The sequence below is a fragment of the Podarcis pityusensis genome (assembly GCF_964106645.2).
Source record: "Podarcis pityusensis genome assembly, chromosome: 1".
Taxonomy (NCBI): Eukaryota; Metazoa; Chordata; class Lepidosauria; order Squamata; family Lacertidae; genus Podarcis; species Podarcis pityusensis.
Window position 1 is genome coordinate 24,499,636 of NC_138028.1, and position 19,895 is coordinate 24,519,530.

Below are 19,895 nucleotides of genomic sequence, written 5' to 3' on the forward strand. Positions count from 1 at the left end.
TTTTTGCGCCAGCGGGGGAAGTCCTTGGCGCGATCCAAAAGCACCCGCCTCGCTGGCTCCCTCGTGGTGCCTGGCAAAACTTCTCCCGCCAGTTCGCTCTCCCTCCCCCGCCCCAATGTTTCCTCTTTTCCTTTTGCAGGGGCTCCCTCTGCAGCTCTTGTTGGCGCGTCCCCCCACCCCCCAGCCATGTGCTCGTGCCGCCTCCGCCGCTCCTACTACCCAGCCAAGCGCGCATCCGCTGCAAAACTCCACCTAACAACACTGCATTGCAATCTCCTCCTCCAGGCGAGGAAGGGAGCCAGTAAGTAGCCAGCCCCCACCCGCGCCCCTACCCCACCCGGCGCTCAACCCCCGCCCCCTTTCCCTACCACGTATAGCCGATCCCCCCCTCTCTCCCCCACCCCTCCCTCGGAGCACACACACCCCTCTTCCAAGGCAAGGTGCCCCCACTGAAGTTTGAGATCAGCTGTTCGAGGAGAGTCTGCGCTTCCTTCTCCGTCTAGCTTGCGCCTCCTGCCGCCGCCGCCGCCGCCGCTTGCTGTTGCTGCATTCAGATGGGATGATCTCCCCCACCCTCCCACCAGCCATGCGGCTGCAGCTCCCACCAGCCAGCAGTGGGTGACTTTTTCCCCCTCCTCTCTCCATCGTCTGCTCTCTCCTGGTGTCTTCTCTCCCCCACCCGCCACGCGCACATCTCGAGCTGGGCTCGCCCCTCGGTGGCTGCTGAGTTTGGTGGCGGTGCAGGGACGGTGATGGGTCGCTTGAACGCCTTCTCCAAATGCATTCGCAGGGCAGAAGCAGCGGCAGTGGCTGTCTGGCTCTCAGGCGAGGCTTGACTGAGTGACTGGCTGGCGAGATTCCCTGGCAGCCTGAGATCTGCATCTGGCTGGACGATGCATTCACGTGTGCGCCAGCCCAGCGTGTAATGCTGCAGTGGGCACGCTCAGCAGCGCCCAAAGGAGCATCTGCAAAAAAAAAAAAAAAAGGGACGGGTGAGAAGACCAGCCAACTGCTGCTGGAGCGCGTATAAAACCAGGCAGCGCCTTGGATCTGACTTCCTCCTTTCTCCAGCAGGCGATTTCGACTCCCTCTCAAATTGTACCAAAGCTCATTCCACGGCTGCTTCCTTTGCCACTTGCTCTCCAGTGCAAAGCCCACTCTGCCTTGTTTTCACGTGTAGCTTATCTTTGCCTGGCAACCACTAGTTCTCTCTCCCTCCACACACACACACACACACACACACAGACACACACACACTCTCTCTCCCCCAACGGCGCAGACTCCCCCTGATCTGAAATTAATTTGTTTGTTTGGTTGCAGCACCGAGCCAGCTAAAGGTTAGGATTTCATTTAGCCTTTTCCCCATCCTGGTGCAAAGGAAGCGATGAAATTTCCAATTGAGACTCCAAGGAAACAGGTGAACTGGGATCCTCAAGGTTGGTGTTGCTTTCTCACTCGTTTCTTGTTTGTGTTTTAAATTATCTTCGTTGCCCATCTTCCTAACTGGGATTGTTATTCCTCCTACCTAATGAATGGGAGAAAGGAGACGGCTTTGGCTGTGATTTGGACCGGAGGCTTTGTTATTGACCCTCCTCTCCCTGCTGACTCCCGTCTTGGAAGATGGTCAACATTGCTGTGATCTTTCTGAAGTGCAGAGTGGGAGGGAGAGAAACTTGTCCAACTGAAAAACAAAACAAAACCCAAGAACCAGAAAAACAAACGTGATGTTGCCTCTTGCTCCCCCACTCTCAAATTATCACCCCCTCCCCCCGTACACTATTTTAGTCTTCTGGATGAAAACTTGTCTTGGTTTGATAAGGTCCTGGAGATCCTTATATTTTGTTTGCGAGATTCCTTTGTTGCTTCTGGGGATCATTGTCTCCCGTAAAAGGGGCGGTGGAGGCTGAGAGTGAGCATCTGCTGTCCACTTTGGTGCCCTCAATGTCAAATGTCTCTTAGCAGCTTGGTGGGTGGGATAAAAAGTGAATGCGGTAAGACTCCTATTGGGATTGCAGTCATAAAGGCATGGTAAATAACAAAGCTTGACAAGACCTTCAGCTGTTGGGTCGTCACCCTGTTAACAACTGTGTTAGCACTCCTGCCTTGGTGGGTGGGTGGATTAACTCTGTGTTTAAGCGGAGGTTGTGTTGTGAGAAGACTGTTTGGGTGGGTGATGGTATAGCACACAAGGCTCGTGTACGTGTCACTGCTGTGGCTTTCTGTACAACAGTCGGAGTTGTTTAGAGCACAGGGATACACAAAAAAGCTTGTTTCCAGCAATCTGTGGCATGTATTGATTGTGGAATAAATGCCCAGTAGCATCCTTTTGGTTTATTCTTCTTCTTGGGAGTGTGGTACATATTTATCTGGGTGTAAGGATCCGTTTAGGTTTTGGAACCAGCTGAAAATGCATGTCCATAAACTTGAATAGAAATATTCTAACAGTTCAGTGTTGGTGATGCATGTCAGATTTATATGTTTTCCAAAGGACTTGGTTCAGCTCCTTCCTTTCCCTGCTCACCTCATTCTTTGTGCTCTAAAATGTGCATGTACTGGGGAGAAATATCCAATTGAGTGCTGACTTCATGCATGGCTATGTCTTTAATAGCATGACACCTGAATTATGGAAATATCCCAGACACTTGGATTTCACCAAGGATACGTGCAGAAGAAGTGTGCTTGCCTCTACCTTTCAGAGAATGATTTATTGCCATCATGAAAACGATGACGATTCTGAAATCTTTATTGTGTGACAGCTGGGAGAATGGCTGTCATGCAATTCATTTTTTTTAATTAAAAAGTTTGATGTTTCTCCAGTCTAAAAATAAATAAATTGGGCATTGCATGATTACTGTGGTGAGAATGGGCAGTGGTGCTTATGCATGTGGCCAGAGCCAGATATTTAATCAGCTGTGAAGGACGTGATTCTTCGTTCCCAACAGGTGGCTGGCTCCAGTTCATCAACTGGCCTGAGATGTTCAAATCTTCAAGTGACAGCCAGCCAGTTAGTTCAAATGCTGGGATTTGTTTCTCCTGGGTGATGTGCTACTGTGCTGACATCACGTATTAGTCATAAAGTAATGCCAAGTAGAAGGATAGATTAAACTTCAGCTATGTTGCAGACACTAGGGCTAGAACAACTTTGGTTGTACTTTTAACATCATGGGAGCCACTTTCCCATACATTTGCCCAAGAGTGCTGTTGTGAGATTGAAAGGTCTGCTGCCACCTGAGCCAGTCCAGTGCCTAGGGTCCTTACCACCTGTTTGTCACCCTCAATCTCACCCATGGTGACCACAATGCGCCTGAAGTGAGTTTGTAGGGCATTAGAGGAGTGGTTCTGTGACCTGGAACTGTGCATGGTGTGAAAGGAGATGATGGCGCCATTTTGCTGATGCTAAGTGGGTCTGAGTATGGTCAGTAGCTGGATGGGAGACTGCCTGGGAGACATGTTTGCCACCTCAGATTCCACAATGGGAGAAAAGGTAGGCTATAAATATTAAGGTTGTTATTTTCATTATTATCAAATATTAGTAGCAAATGAATAATAATAGTAACAACAACAACAACAACATATGGTCATATAGTAATAATATGGTATTGTATTCATATATCTCAGTACTCTTGAGAGTCAGCATGGTATAGAGCTTAGAGTGCTGAATTAAGACTGGGGAGACACAGATTCAAATTCCCACTTGAATATGAATGGGTGATTGGGGGCCAGTCACCTTCCTCACAGTGTTGTTGTTAGGATAAAATGAGGGGGGGGGGCACCATTTAGATTTCTTTAAGCTCAATGAAGGAAAGGCAAAATATAATTGTAATTAGTAAATAAAAATAATAACTACATTATCTTGAATTATACCCTCTGTTTTCTCCACTAGGGATCCCTCTAGTTGGAAACATGGGCCAATTCAGACTGAAAGTTCCAAGCTGCCTCTGGTAACCTATCCTTTTCTGAGAAATCAGCAGGGAGCACCCCTTCTCCCCAGATTGTGAGCATAGCAGGATCTGGGAATATGAGATCTCTTGAGAACATGGTCCTGTCTAGATGTCATTATTGGACGATTTGCTGTCAGAAGGTTCTGGTGGCTTGATTTGATTTCAATATGCAGTTTCCCTCTCATAGCAAACACATTCTTTGCAAATGCTCCTAGCTTGCATTAAAACAGCTTGCAGATGACCTATCTCTCCATTACACATTTGCCTTGGGTGCATCAAAGATAATACAATGTACAAAAGGGTTGGATCCAGAGTTCCTATGAGAAGAACTCTGCTCATGAGATGCTCTCAAAGGAGGAAGGGTGTGGGTGAGGAGGCAGTTTTTGGCAGTTCCTTCTTCCATTTGTAGCCATCTCTGCCCACTAAAAAACTGCTGGAGTGAGGCAGTGAGTGACCTTCTGGAACAGAGTGTGACAGGCAAAGGTGAATTGGAGAAAATTGCTGCTGTCCACTTCAGTGCTGGCCTCTCTTGAGGCAAGGTGAGGTGACCTCAGGTAGCAGATTCCACTGGGGCAGCAGATCTCAATGTTGATCTCTCCTCGTTTCTGATGAAGAGCTTCCCTGATCCCTTCTTTGGTGCGGACAGGAGCACCATTTTGGGGTCAGCCTCAGGTGCCAAAATGTCTTGAGCCAGCCCTGCTCTCCTTCCTCCTGAAGTGAAAGGCTGCTAGATATCAGTCCCTTCCGTGAAAATCCTGGATTTCACTCAAAGAATTAATAAAATAAACAAATGAAACCAATAGGAAACTTTCAACACACAAGTCCATTGGTTTATCCTTTTTTTTAAGGTGGGGGGAACGCCTGAATTACTGAATGACTTATTCACAATGTATTTTAATGCCTTATATTGAGGTGGGGTCATATAATATAGTTTCCTTAATACCATTGAAAGGAACTGGTATTCTGGATCTGTGGTTGGCAGTATCATCCACCTATCAGTCTGTTTTTTAAAAATGTGAACTGCTTTGAGAACCATTATTATTATAATTTATTGAATTTATATACTGCCCAATACCATGAAATCTCAGGATGGTTCACAGAACATTATGGCTGAAAAGCGGTATAGAAATATGGTAAATAAATACATTATATGGCAAAATGTAGGGGATGGTTTCACTTGGTACCGTAACCTTGCACAATTACTAACATACACACTTAGAATTTCAAACTTCATGGATCACTTATATGTGAGAGATTGGATGAGTATTTGGAAGAATAGAATACTGTAACCCTGACCCTGACTCCAATCTAAGAGGTCTGGCAGATTGCTTATTTGTTTGTTTATGTGCATTTTAGTGTTCATGGCTATAAATTGTGGGGTAATAATCATTATCTGAAGAATGGGGGGGTGGGCAATGATAAACATAATTGCCAACTGTTAAGTGATTTCACGTCTGACATGGATTGCATGCATTGCAAGGTAACTACAGTGCTAAAAACAACTTCAAAAGTCTGCCAGTTCTCTGGATTTCTACCTACATTACTTTTCTGAGTGTATGTGTTGTGAAATGTCTCTAAGATGTGTGCCTTGTGATTGGCAAGTGACTAAATGTGTGCCTGACTCCTGGGGTGAGTTCCGATCACCCTAGCTTTTAATGTGATGAATGATGTTTGCTTGAAGTTTTGAATCCACAAATATATCCAATATTTCAGACTCTTACACTCGGTAGCTGTCATTGAGACAATAGCTCCCATTTGTTTGAATTATCACTTTGCAAAGTAGATGTTGACGGATTGAATCTCAAACGCAAACTCAACCATTCTCATGGAAGGACCTAGGGCTGATCCAAAGACAGCTTTGTTTCCTGCTTTCTTCGCACAAGTGTGAACAATGTCCTATGTAGGTTTGGAACTTGCGGAACTTAGAAATGGCAAGTTCTGTTGAGCTCCCTGTTGAACACACATGCTCTGAGTGATAAGTGACATGGCCCCGAGAGCACCATGTATAAGACAAGCGTTGATAGTAATTGCAGATCTTCTCAATTCACTTGAATGGAATCAGCGGGAGCGTAAGATGATGAAGTAATGAGGATAGATTGGCAGAGATGCTGGAGAATCATTAGCAAACTTTGCGGGACTAATTTTACGGTGCTTATCTGCGGCTCAGTGTTTTGAACTTCTGTAGTGTTATAGTTGTGTAGCCTGAGAGAGAGCGCAAGCTCTCCACAGTTGCCACGGTAACACTAGTCATTTGGGCCTGTCTTTGTTGGGGAGAATGTGCGCAAGCTCTTCAGCCTTAAAAGAGAACTTTGTGAGATCTGAACACCTCTAGAGTTTCTCACCAACTGAGCTTGGATCTTTATGATGTATTGCCTTTTGCTTTTGACAGGCTTTTTGAGATACAAGATATAGACAGCCTTAAATGGAACCTGACACATCTCCACAGAGGACTATAGCTTATGAGAAACTACACACCCACCCACTGACCCTTAAATTTCTTTAGCAGGGGCAGAAATTCTCAGATTCTCAAAAAAAACCCCAACCCCCCAAAACCACAAAACCACCCAGTGAAACTACTGTGTGAAGAGTTTGAGGAGAATTTGTGGCCTAAGAAAGAAGAGAGTGCAGTGAGGCAGCAGAGACACCATAAATAACCAAGCATACAAAAACAAAACAGGATTCCAATGAATTGTGGAGACCTGCCATATTCACCCAAAACACTTTCCCCATTATGTGTAATTGTGTGTAGGAAATCTGACCCTGCCTGCCACCAGCATGTGGCCCCTGGAACGTTGCCCAGAAGGAAATGTGGCCCTTAACCTGGACAAGATTTATCACTTCTGAACCACATCAGTGCCAAGTGCTGTATGTAGAAGATGGAACAACTCCCGCCCGCCCCCCCAACTTGCCTACCTAGGTTTGTAATTTTAGGAGGCATGTAATTTTAGCAGACAATTTTAACATGATTTCAGTAAGTATAAAAACTTTTAAATGACTGGTTTTGTTCTCTATTTTAACAATTTTAATGTAATTTGTTTTTAATATTCACTTTTATTGGTGCTTTTAAGGAATATCTTAGATTGTCTTTTGTCAACTGTTTAGAGGTCTTTCATTTGAGAAAGCGGTATATTCTGGCAGGCGTTAAAAACTGATTTTATAGTTTTAACTCTTTCTCAGTCTTATCGTATTAAATCTCCTGTACACTGCTTAGAGCTGACTGTGATTAAGTGGAATGAAAATTGTTGACCTAAGATAAATAAATAATATATACATTTTGTTAAATACAAAATATAAAATATTTGTTAAATACAAAATATATACATAAATAAATAAGCCTTGGCGAGGGTTTACAATCAAGCATAGTTTGTTTGCTTTTATTAAAAAAATGTAAATGTCAGTTAAAACAAAGAAAAAATAGCCAGAGCTTGATTATAAGAAGTATGGGTGAGAAAGAGAAAGAGAAAGAGACTCACGAGTGATATTGAGGCTAGTTGACAGGGAAGGACTCTTGGGAACTGTTGGTGGTTAAACTGTGTTAATCCTGGCCTGCAGTTTAAATGATAAATATCACACTTTATACTGTTGCCACATATGGATGAGAGAGGTCCATTCATTGATTTATGGATACTCCCTGAATAGTCTCTCATTTCCATGCATTGCCAATTTTGTGTCTCTTCTATAGAAGGAGGGGAGAGTGAGAAATCACATGCCATTGGACACGCCTTGATTTACTATGAATTAGAAGATACTCTCATATATATCTATTTCCCTGTAGAGATGTACAGAATGTTCTAAGGCGACACTGCTGCATGATGCTCGCAGTCATAATTTAGCATAATATTGTTGTTGATTTATTTTTACAGCAGCTACATATAACTAAACATTGACGAAGCCTTTATTCAAACCACATTGGTCTCATTGTGATCAATAGCCAGTCAGCTGGTAGTTCCTCAGTATTGCAACCACCAATTCAGGCTGTCACAATTGAGCCACTAAATTGGCAGTTTGTTACAGGCAATGTTGGGGTCCACACATTTACCTGCAAGCCTGAAAAGATGCTCAGGTCACTGGCATTATCAGAGGGACTAATGAAAAACGCATGGTTAGCTGCTTCCACTTTAACTTCCTCCAAGATTCATGGTGACTTCTCTATAGTTTGGGGAGCTCATAATACAACAGCTTCCTTACCATGCAGTCAGAGATGCCCACCCTTCAGCAAATCAGTCCTTGAGAAATAGTGTCATCTACAAATTGGATGAGCACCCCCCCTTAATCCCTTCATCCAAGTCTTTTATGAAGATGTTGAGCAATAATGGGCCCAGGACAGAACCCTGTGGCACCCCACATACCACTTTTTTCTAGGATAATGCTTCACAGGAAGTCATTCATTAATGAAATAAATAAATAATAAAAGAATAAAGATAGTAGCAGAAAGCTGGGACTTTGGTGGAGCCCGTTGACAAAGTCCATGTATTCCTCACTGTCCGTTAGTGGAACAGCAACAGAGTGATTGATATCTATATTAGTGGAAAAGGATCGGGAACTGATTCCATGATTTTCTGTACTTCACAGTCACGGGGCTAGATGTGACCCCTCACCTTCTTTTTCTACATTTCCTGCTGAAAGCATGGAGCTGTCCCTAAAAAAAATGGGTTGGGTAAATCTGATAAAGATGCTTTGTTGTGGTGAAGCAACAATTAGCACTACTATAGCAACACAACCCCACAGGACCTGCTTGCTGTTTCACGCAACAGGTATAAAACAATGAGATTTGCTGCAGCCGCAGAATTCATATCCCCGAAGAACTGACTCAGCCCTTCTCTTTCCTAGGAAGATAAATAGGAAGCTATGCAGTTTGCTATAAGGAGATCTCTGGAACAAGACCTTAAAAAAAGTGGGTATGCTTTATTTTCCTGTGTGTTCCTTGAGTAATGTGAGGAAGGAAATTTAATTATATTCCCCATTGGGAGGGGGTTTAAATCTGTGCTTTAAAGAGAGCATACAAGACGGATTCAGTTGCACCATAAATGCGCAGAACATGAAAACGTTTTTTTAAAGAAAGCTTCAGAGGTCATGTAATTGATGTTTGGGTCAGCAGGAAGCTGCAGGTGTTACACTTTGGAGTTATTTGGACAAGCTTTCGCCATCCTTTTCACGGTGGATGTAAGAATGGCTGCCATCCATTGTCTTTATTTCGAAGGCACCTTCTGAAATGCCCTTGGGGGTGAAAAAACAAATTAACCTTGTGAATGATTTTATTCTGATTGCAGTGACTGGAAACGCCCCCCCCCCCCCAAATATGGGGAGTGGGAAGCAGCATAAACAAGAAGCTGCTCAAAGGGCACTGCCCATGAAATCCAAGCCACATATAAACTGCTCTGTGTGGGTTGATGTGTACTCATGATATGGCAGATTCATTGTGTTGCTGCAAAACATGTTCTCTGTAGGTGCGATCAGTATGTGCCTCCTTTGTTTAGAAGTCAAGATGCTTGTTGTGTCCAATGTGGTTCTGAATGGGCAAAAACCAAGAGGGCAGGACTGAGATGGGGGGAGGGGCGGGGGAGGGCAGGGTGTGGTGATAGGTTCACACAAAAAGGTAGAATGATAAATCTTAACCATTACCCCACTGTATCCAGTTTATGATAAATATAATTGGCATTAGGCTAGTTTTATGGATCCAATATGTTTGAAGGGAGAACCATTTGCCTAAGTGGAAAGGCACAAAAGAGGAGTCTTGAGAAATGTTGGACTCTACTTGTTTGTAACTTGATAACTTCCTTGACCATTGGGCTATTGCAATGGAAGTTCAGGATGCAATCCTTCGTTTCAAGCTAGAACACCGGCTAGAACACCTGTTTTCAGAGGGTTGGAAATATGCAACACAACATAATGTACTATGTCTCTTGAGCGCTGAGATATTTTAGTATGTTTATGACACGATTCTCAGTTTTAAAGTTCAAATTTACAGAAAGCACTAGCTGCTTCAGGTGACTTGTAAATGCATCTTTTTGCCCAGACTTTCCCTGGCCCATAAAACTGAACCCTGTTATTACTTACTTTCAGCTATTGTCTGTTTTTATAATTCTTAACTGTGTTTCAAGTTGTATCTCAGTTTTTATGATACAACTTTAATGTTTTTAGATTGTCTTTTTGTATATCGCTTGGTGATTTAAAAAAAATATTAAGAAGTTTAGAAATGCTTTTAAACAAACAAACATCTCGGGATGCAAAGTACACTGAAGTGTGTTATTTAAACAAAGCTGCTTGAATATTGTGCTTACCTAAAACAGTAGAGGAACACATGGAATTGGACTCAAGAAACTTGTTTTGATTATTCCCTGTAATGGATGTGCAGAAGTCCTGGTAAGACATTCATTCTGTATGTTTCTGCAGCCATTACTAAAGCCTCTTCTTTTTTTGCTGATCCTTTTTTTGGGGTCACTTATCTATGACCAAACATTTCAAAATATAGTTACTATGTAGAGTATGATGTGTGGAGCACTTGCACGAGGAAGAAACAAAGGAGAATTTTAAGCCCACAATCCAATAAGTTTCATCAAGTTTCAGAAGACTCGAAGCATTCATAAGGCTGTGTGTGTAATCATGGTTTAGAGAACAGGAATGTGACCTTTTTTTGAGACTAATTTAGGCCACAAACACCTGGCCAGGGGTGCGGGGTATAAATAAAATTATTATTATTATTATTATTATTATTATTATTATTATTATTATTGTTATTATTATTATTATTATTAAATAGTTGTGTGACTTTATCCCATTAAGTGCACATACATATGCTTGAATAATATAACTTTTTTAAAAACAACAACAACCCATAGCCTCATTTGCTGTGTTTGTACTATAAGTTCAGTCATTTAAACTGGCATTACTTCATTCAGACAGTCATGGACCAGTTGGTGTTTTCACTTATTTCCAACCAGTGTCAGATGTTGCCAAAGCTAGTTCATTGCCTGTTGCCTTAGATGGCTCACACGACGATTATTCACACTGAACGTGAATCTGCAAATAGTAGAGGCTGTTTGAACTGTATAGTCTCCAAATAGTAATCCAGAGGCTTTAAAACTTTAGATAGTGTTATATATATATATATATATATATATATATATACACACACACACACACACAAAACCATCCCTCCAAGAATAGACCTCTTCAAGGCGGTTAGACAAATTCACTGAGGATAAGTCATGATGGCAGCATGACAGTGAAGGCCAGATGCCTGAGACCAACAGTAGGAGAGGGCAACTGTATTTGTGTCCTGTACTTGGGTTTCCTATACTAGGCATGTGATTGGCTTGAAACTGGTTGCTGGGTTTGATAGACTGTTGATTTGATCCAGTGAGGCTGCCCTCATGGTCTTAAGAAAGATATAATGAAGGAAGGCAACAAATGAGAAGATTTGGAAGGAGCTAAGTATAAAGACAAGCAGACAGAAATCTATATTTCTTATCAGCCTTGTCCAAACACTGTTTGGCAGCTTGCAGGTGCTGATTGGACCACAGACAGGATTAGGTTCCAAACTACAGTTTGAGTTAAATGAGCTGATTGCAGATATTTTGTGTGTGTGTGTGTGTGTGTGTGTGTGTGTGATTTTTCTTGGAATCAGGGCAGAGTTGGGAGTCTTGATCAGGATCCAGAGTCCTGATTCATGATCAGCCCCAATCCCAACCAGGCAGCAATTGCTATTTATTTATTTATTGAATTTATATTCCACCCCTTTCTTTCAAGGTGGTTCTCCCGTCACTCCTTATTTGATCCCCACAAAAAACCTGTTGTTAGGTTAGGCTGGGAGCTGCTGGCCCACTGAGCTTCATCCAACACCCTTTTAAATGTGTTTGTGGGAGCAGGTGGAGGAGAGTGGGGTTATTGGGTTTTTTTGTTATTGTTTTTATTATGTATTTTGCGTTCTTTATCTTGTGTTTTTTATGTTGTGAATCATCCTGAGATCAATGGATGAAGGGTGGTATACAAATTAATTAATTAAATATGATGATGATGATGGCCTCCCAGGTCCTAGTCCAAACTCTAATCGCTACCCCACACAGGCTCCAGTTTAAAACTATAGTTAAATGCGACAGTGCATTTAACATGATGTGCCATTTGGCCCTTAGCTATGCATGGAATGAGGTGTGGTGCAAGAGAAGTCAGAGGCACAATAACTTCATGTAATGACAGCAGATATCATTTCCGGAAGGTTAAAAGGGAATCTCCCCCAACCCCCTCTAAAATATTTTAGGTCTCCACAGAGCACTCTCTAGGGTGTCGTAGTCCTTTTCAAGACTTGCAGAACTTGTCCAATCAGGAAAGAGGTACAGCATAAGGGAAGGGAGAAAGGACAGCTGCTCATGCCTGTGATGTTTATCTCAGCCCTGAGATTTTGCGTGGGAATGTGTGCACTGCTGAAAAGCTAGCCTTGGGACTCCTTCCCGTAGCTCTCATTACTGCAGAGCACTTGTGAAACTCCCGCCCCTGAGCAATCTGACCTTGGTTGCAGTAGGGGCAAGTGAAAGTTCAGACTGTCTTTCATAGCTCAGTGTTGCATTTTTGCCTGTGTCAGATTCATGGAAGATGTTTGATGTGACAGGTAGGCTGCTGTAGCATCCAAATTGGTCCTTATCAACTGGGTCAGCCTTCCCTAAACTGATGCCCTTCAGATTTTGTTGGACTGCAACTCTATTCAGCACCAGCCAGACTAGCCCGTATTAATGATAGTAGAAAGGACTATCAACAAATTGATGGCGTTTAAACATACAATTGGCTCTTCCCCCCATCATATCAGACATGCTTTTTAATGCCCAATTTCCCACTTGTGAACCAGCCATACAATTGGCTGTGAAGAGTGGTCTCCCTGCTTTATTTTATTGTCTGGACGACTGTTTTCTACAAAAGCAGCGAACAAAACATCTACAAAATTAGAGGCTTTTAAATTTACTCTTTATACTAAATTCCAAACTAATTAGGAGTTGCTTCGGCCTAGGAGCTATTAATTACTTGGATTCCAATTATAGGTTGATGGAATAGAACAATGTTGATTTTTCAAAGACTATCAGGAATCATGTTATTAGACTCTAGCTGGTAATATCTGACAATTGCCACTTCAGAATTGCTTTAATGTGACAGTTTAAGGGTTGTTGGGGGTTTTTTTGGGAAAAGATCTGCTAGGATGACAACCAAGCTTCATTCCTCATGGTATGTGGCATCATAAGATCTCCTGAGCACCATATATAACAAGAATGAAGCATCAAGGTTATAATAAAAGCCCTGTGGGATCAGACTAAAGCCCAGCATCCAGGCTACACCTCTCCCTAGGCCACAGCTCTGTTCCTCACCCCTCACTGGTCCTGCTCTGTATCCTCCTCAAGTGCTTTTGCATGACTGGAATGTATCCCCAAATTCTGATAATGCTTCCTTGCATGCTTGGACAGAGGTTAGAGAGAGTCGGGTGGCTGTGACCTGTGTAAATGTAGAAACCCTGGACTTCCTGTGGCTCAGATGTATCCTACTGGCCAAATGCAGTGTGTTAGCCCCGTCCAAGATCTGTTGCAGGGCAATCAGAAGTCTCCAAGGAAGTCTTGCCTGAGAGCAGAACTCGCATACAAAGTCAGACAGTCCAGAGGCCAGGGAATCCAGATGATCACAGAGTCAATGGTCTGGATGGAGAGCAGGAAGCAGCAAGGTTTGGCCAGGGACCACAGGCGTTGTTTCCAGCATCTGACTGCTGCTGAGAGCTCTGTTGAAGAAGGCCAGAGCCAGCTGGTTCTCATCAGTGCCTTCTCCTCTGCGCAGGCTGATCAGTTGCAGGTGGAGTCACCCCACTTCCCTCTTCAGGCTGCTGTTAAACAGGTGAAGCTTGGCCCATGGCATGCAGTACAGTGGTACCTCGGGTTACATACGCTTCAGGTTACATATGCTTCAGGTTACAGACTCCGCTAACCCAGAAATAGTGCTTCAGGTTAAGAACTTTGCTTCAGGTTGAGAACAGAAATCGTGCTCCGGCGGCGCGGCAGCAGCGGGAGACCCCATTAGCTAAGGTGGTGCTTCAGGTTAAGAACAGTTTCAGGTTAAGAACGGACCTCCGGTACAAATTAAGTACTTAACCTGAGGTACCACTGTACTCCATCTACTTTTGCCTCAGACTCCACGCACCACTGGGACGCAGCCTTCGGAAGGCTGCTTACAAGGGAACATGGCCCTTGGGCTGAAAAAGGTTTCCCAGACCTTAAAGGTCAACACCAGGACTTTGAGTTGTGGTACTCTGAGCTCCAAGCTGAAGGCATGGGCTGCTTTTGAAGTTGCATCAAAGTGAAAAGCAATTCCAGTGTTGCCTCAAAGAAGCAAAATTTCTCCCTGTTGCTGGTCAACAGCATTTGATGTCAACCATAGTTTATGCCTTTATTCTGGCCTGCTTGCCTCTGCTACTGCTCCATCCCCCCTCCCCAAATTCATTGACACCACCAGCAGCGTTTGCTGCAGCTTGCTGAAATGTTGCTGAAGTCAGCAACTCTGTGCACTGCATTAGAGAATCCACTTTAGGGAAACGGATGCAGCTGTTCCCTTAGCAGTTTCTCTTACAACCTCTCTTCAGTGTTCTGCAACTGCTATAATGGCAATTCTGCCATGGTGGAAGATAAAGCCCCCCCCCCCCAATAGCTTAGTCTGCAATGCAGTTACGCCAAAGGCAGGAAATTGTTCTGGGGACTTGTTCTGTCATCAGCTGTCAAGGTTCAGCCTGATAAGTATGAAATAATGATTAAAAAAGAGGAACCTTTGATTCTGTATCAAGTACCTTTATCTCACCGATAAATAACCACAAAGAGCTTCCAGAAATCTGGAATGTGGGGGAATGGCTTCTAGGTAAGAGAGCAGGACTAGAACACTAGCATCTATCTTGTAAAGTCCTGGCTGTTAAGCCCTTGCCAAAACACTTGAGGGCTGTGTTGATTTAGTGATGAAGACTGCAATCCTAACCCCACTTACCTTGGGGTAAGCCTGATGGAAATCAGTAGCACTTCTGAGTAGCCATGGTCAGTAAGTAACAGTAAGAGCTGTTCAACAGTGGAATGATCTCCCTTGGAAGGTTGTGGATTCTCCTTCCTAGGATGTTTTTAAGCAGAGGTTGGCTGGATGGCCACCTGTCATGGATGCTTTAGTTTAGATTCCTGCATTGCAGGGGGTTGAGCTAGAGGACCCTTGGGGTCACTATGGATCAGGGTTGTGCAGTAAGGTTGTTTTCTGTTGGAGTGTGCCATTGCTCACTTTCTTAATCTCCACAGTTCATTTGAATAAATTTCTATTCCTGGACCTTTGGCGGACGCCTCTTCTGGTTTGGCAAGCCATTCTTTCTTTACATCTTAGAACAGCAAGGTCCTGTTCAGATGCTCTAAAATACTCTACTTGCTTTTTGGGTTCGCCATGCTAGCAGGCACTGTTGCCCCAGTGTCAATTTACAGGAACACAGTGAGCAATAAATATGCCACCGGGCTTACCGTATATGAATTTCCCCAGGGAGGTAGCATCTGTTGGCATGGATGGGCATTACTGTTCTGGCATTGGCTTCCTCTTTATGACTGGGTCTATCAGGGAGGCCCTGCATAGAATAGCCTCCACCAACCTGGTGCTCTCCAGGTATTTTGGACTACAACTCCCATCAGCCCCAGTTTTTGTGGTCCAAAAACAACTGGAGGGCACCAGGTTAGCAAAGGCTGGCACAGAGCACAACGTGGGCCAGAAGACAGCAAACCATAGGCTATGGTCAAGCCTGTAGTTTCCTTCAATGGGTTGACTTCAGTGGGTATTCACAAAAGTCGTACTGGTTTGTTCCAGTGTGCATAAGATACATCAGGCATCCCCAAACTCAGCCCTCCAGATGTTTTGGGACTACAACTCCCACCATCCCTAGCTAAGAGGACCAGTGGTCAGGGATGATGGGAACTGTAGTCCCAAAACATCTGGAGGGCCGAGTTTGGGGGATGCCTGATATACACTGATCACAACACCTAAATTTAGGCTCCTTGTGAGAAATTATTGACTCTGGAGAAGTCAATAGTAAGCTTGAAGTTGAAAGGTGTGTGTGTGTGTTGTGGGGATGGGGGGAACAGAGGGGAACCCACTCCTTTGAGTAATTAATTGCCTTTTTTTAAACTGTCAGATCTGAGCCATAGGCAGCTGTGAGGTTAGAGTCAGGAGCTGAGAGCAAGGAGTTTAGTTAGTGGGGCAGAGCCTGAAAACAAGCTAAGAGCTACCCCTCATCAACAATGATGCTTCAACTTGATCCCCTTATATTCACCACACATGGCAGCTATGCACAGAGCCAGGAGCTCCTGTTTTTTTTACCCTGACAGTCCCAGCTGTTGACTAAGGGCAAGGGTAGCCAACTCCCATCCACCCTGATCACTGACCATGGTGGCCAGGACTCCTGGCATTTGTGGTCCTACAATATCTGGAAAGCATCGTGCTGGCTACCGCTGACTAAGCAGGGGAGCAGTTCACATGGCTATTCTGCTCCTGTTCTTTCTTTTTCCCGGAGAGATTATGCTAGGTTAATGAGGAACAATTCTGCTGAATCCTGTTTCACAACTGCAGATCATGCCTATGGAAGCCACTGCTGAAGTGGCATGCGGCAGGTTCAATTTGTCAACATAAAGTAAATTGAGCAAGAAAAGAAAAGAAATGTGCATTGCCCTTCATATTGTCATTCTATGCCCTGTGAATTGAAGAGCAAGTAGCTAGCCCTAACTGACTGACAGTAAAGATTTCAATAGATTAGTACCTTTCGGTGTTTATTAATGTAGCCAACCACCTTTTTCTTCGCTATCAACAATTGAGCATTTCAAAGAAAAGAATTCCTGGATATATTTTGCATGCCTCATCTGGTGAGTAGGATGAAAGCAGCAGGCAGAGTGTGGGTTACCACAGCTCTGCACTGATGCATAATTGTAGACTCATAACAAAGGAAATTTGGAAGAGGTTAGGTCTTGTTAGGAGCTGCTCCTATGGAAGTTTAAAACTGGAGTTCACGTTACCTTCAGATTAAATTAGGTACCTAAAAGGATGGCAGAAATTGAATTAGAGCTGGACTGACATTTAGACCATCTGGTCCTCTTCCAGTTGTATGACACCTCTCAACCATTCCCCTCAGACAATATGTAACGGATACATTTTTAGTGCCCAATTTTCATAATATAGCTGTTAACTTGTCAGAGGTATATCATCGTTATATGTAAACATTTATATTCCTGTGAAATCACCACAGCCCACAGATAATGGAAAGATAGCTTGCAAGGTTGCTGATGTCTGCTGCTCAGAAGTAAGTCCCACTGTATTTAGTGGGGCATGCTACAAGCGTGCAACGCCTTCCAGCTCTATAATTCTATTATTGTATGACTATCTTTGAACTTATTTTGGTGCTGAAAATATTAAATGCAGCTTTTATTATTCAACGTTACAGTAAATGATCTCCCCCTTCCTTTGGATGAAGTAGTAAGGTGTTGTTCAGCTTACATGCACCCCCTAATTATTTGAATGATAGAACGAAGTGAAGACTTATTCTTTCGGTACAGCCCTAGCACCCTTTTCTACAAATGTTGCTGCTTGTAGCTCTTGAAGAGGACTGTGGTGTAAATCAGGGATGGGGAACCTTTGACTCTCCAGATGTTGCTGGAATACAGCTCTCCTCTTTCAGGACCATTGGCCAAGCTGCCTGGGACTGATGGGAGCTGGAGTCCAGCAATGTCTGGAGGATGACAAGTTCTTGATTCCTGGTGAGCCAGTGTGGTGTAGTGGTTAAGAGCGATAGACTCGTAATCTGGGGAACCGGGTTCGTGTCTCCGCTCCTCCACATGCAGCTGCTGGGTGACCTTGGGCCAGTCACACTTCTTTGAAGTCTCTCAGCCTCACTCACCTCACAGAGTGTTTGTTGTGGGGGAGGAAGGTAAAGGAGATTGTTAGCCGCTTTGAGACTCCTTAGGGCAGTGATAAAGCGGGATATCAAATCCAAACTCTTCTCTTCTGGTGTAAAGTGATTTCTGCATGTGGGCATGGAAGCTGCAGTTGTGCCGCTAGCTTATACTAATATAATTTGGGATTTTGAAATAATATTTATTACGTAAGTATCCAGCCAACACATACCATCAGTGAAAGGATTTATGCTAGCACAGCTTAACTTTCCTTCACTCTCCTCCCCCTGCGCCTTCCCCAAATCTGCTCTAGCATATTAGGAGAACCTCTTGTACAGATTTAGGGGGCACAGATTTAGAGGAGGAGAAACTACTATTGCAAATGTGTAAATGCTTGTGCTGACACCATCCAACATTTTATCCTTATATGAAGTTTCCAGATGTTGCCAATCCACAGATCCAGAACAGCTTATCTTCAGTAATGGTGTAGCTTTCAGATGCTCTCTGACCATTCACTGACTCCAGCATTTAGTGGTCTTTAATTGATGCAGACATTGCAGTTTCTGTGGTAGTGTCTTTAGTACCATCTTGTATGTGTGTGTGAAGTACATTTTTAAATGTGATTGCTTTTATGACTGCATTATTTTACCTTCTTTATTATTCATCGCCTTGGGTGACTCTGTGCTGAGAATCCATTCGTAAATATTAAAACTAGAATGAGCTAGACGTATAAAGAAGCAAATGCTGACATTTAAGGCAGCTTGTTAATGGTTCCTTAATGTTTCTACACTGTGCCCTCTCCAAACAAACAGGAACATACCTTTCCCAAAAGGCACCATCTCGCGGGGGAAAGGGCTGTGTCACAACACTGGCAAGTCCCCTATGAGGCACAAGGATCTGCCAATTTAATGTGCATGTTGCATAAACTGAGATTTGTCATTGCTTTTAATGAGAGAGATTAAAACCTCTTTCGTGACAAGTTAACAAACAGGCACAAGAAAACGTGTCATGCTAGGGAAAGCAGACTCTGAAGATGCCTCTTGAAGAAGTCAGGCTCTAGACAGATATTTATTTCAGAGTTTGAATGTAGGTTGGAAGCAGGCATACTATTTGTGGTAGCCCTTTTCAGATGTTTTGATTCAGGGATGAGGAATTGGCTTCGGCTGGTGGATGTAGAAAGGCCCATTGTAGCACATCTGCTTGGCATGCATACAGGTTCAATCTCTAGTATCTCTAGCAGTGTTTGAAATTAGCCAGGCGCCAGGTGCATTTTGCACCTGGCTTTCAACCACTTGTGACCAGGTGAAGATGCCTGGGCGCCAGGCTGGCACATGACATCTCCACCATCCAGAGGTGCGTGCCTGGGGATCATTGGATCTGGGCTGGTTTCACACACTGATACTCCATCCTGTAGAATTCTATCAGTTATATTTTATCTGTACCATCAGAATGCAGTCACCATTAAGAAAAAGAGGTCAGAATAGGCCAATATATATGTGGACTGTCCCTGGATCAAGTGACTTTACTTCTTTAAGTTCTCAAAGCTCTTAATCTAGCTCAAGGTTGTCATCTGAACTAGCCAGATGTTTAACTAAGAATCAATCACAGGCAGTCCATCGTTTGAAAAATAAGTCATTAGAGCCGTCTTCCCCCCAATTGACAACTAGACATTCCATTTTCATGACTGTAACATTTGTTTAAGGAGCCAATTGGCACCTAGCTTATATATCTGAGTTTCTGACACTGATCTAGTTGGGGGTGGAAGAGAACCCAGCCTGAAACCCTGGAAAGCCACTTTTGCTCAGTGTAGACCAGGCATGGCCAAACTTGGCCCTCCAGCTGTTTTGGGACTACAGTTCCCATCATCCCTGACCACTGGTCCTGTTAGCTAGGGATGATGGGAGTTGTAGTCCCAAAACAGCTGGAGGGCCAGGTTTGGCCATGCCTGGTGTAGACAGTTCTGTGCTAGAGGGTCCAACTTGGTCAGCTTCCTAACTTTCCTGGTGGCAGCCATGGTTTTTTTGTTTCTGTTCAGTTC

The 19,895-nt window shown here is 43.7% G+C and overlaps 1 protein-coding gene and 1 long non-coding RNA gene across 3 annotated transcripts in view; both read left to right on the forward strand.

Moving 5' to 3' along the window:
• The first annotated feature begins 209 nt into the window (after positions 1-209).
• The window catches only part of KCNK10 (potassium two pore domain channel subfamily K member 10), a 73,755-nt gene continuing 54,069 nt past the window's right edge, over positions 210-19,895 (forward strand). Inside the window, exons 1-2 of one of the 2 annotated variants that reach the window (XM_080976127.1) lie at positions 210-301; positions 1,321-1,436. In XM_080976127.1, the coding sequence (XP_080832253.1) occupies positions 1,385-1,436 (52 nt within the window). In that variant the 5' untranslated portion in view covers positions 210-301; positions 1,321-1,384. Of the gene's footprint in view, positions 302-1,262; positions 1,437-19,895 lie in introns of those variants that run through there. The other variant, XM_080976126.1, reaches the window with a different exon arrangement.
• LOC308460146 lies at positions 3,120-4,182 on the forward strand. Its single transcript, XR_013978491.1, has 2 exons — positions 3,120-3,484; positions 3,884-4,182. It is a non-coding gene; the product is annotated as an uncharacterized lncRNA (long non-coding RNA).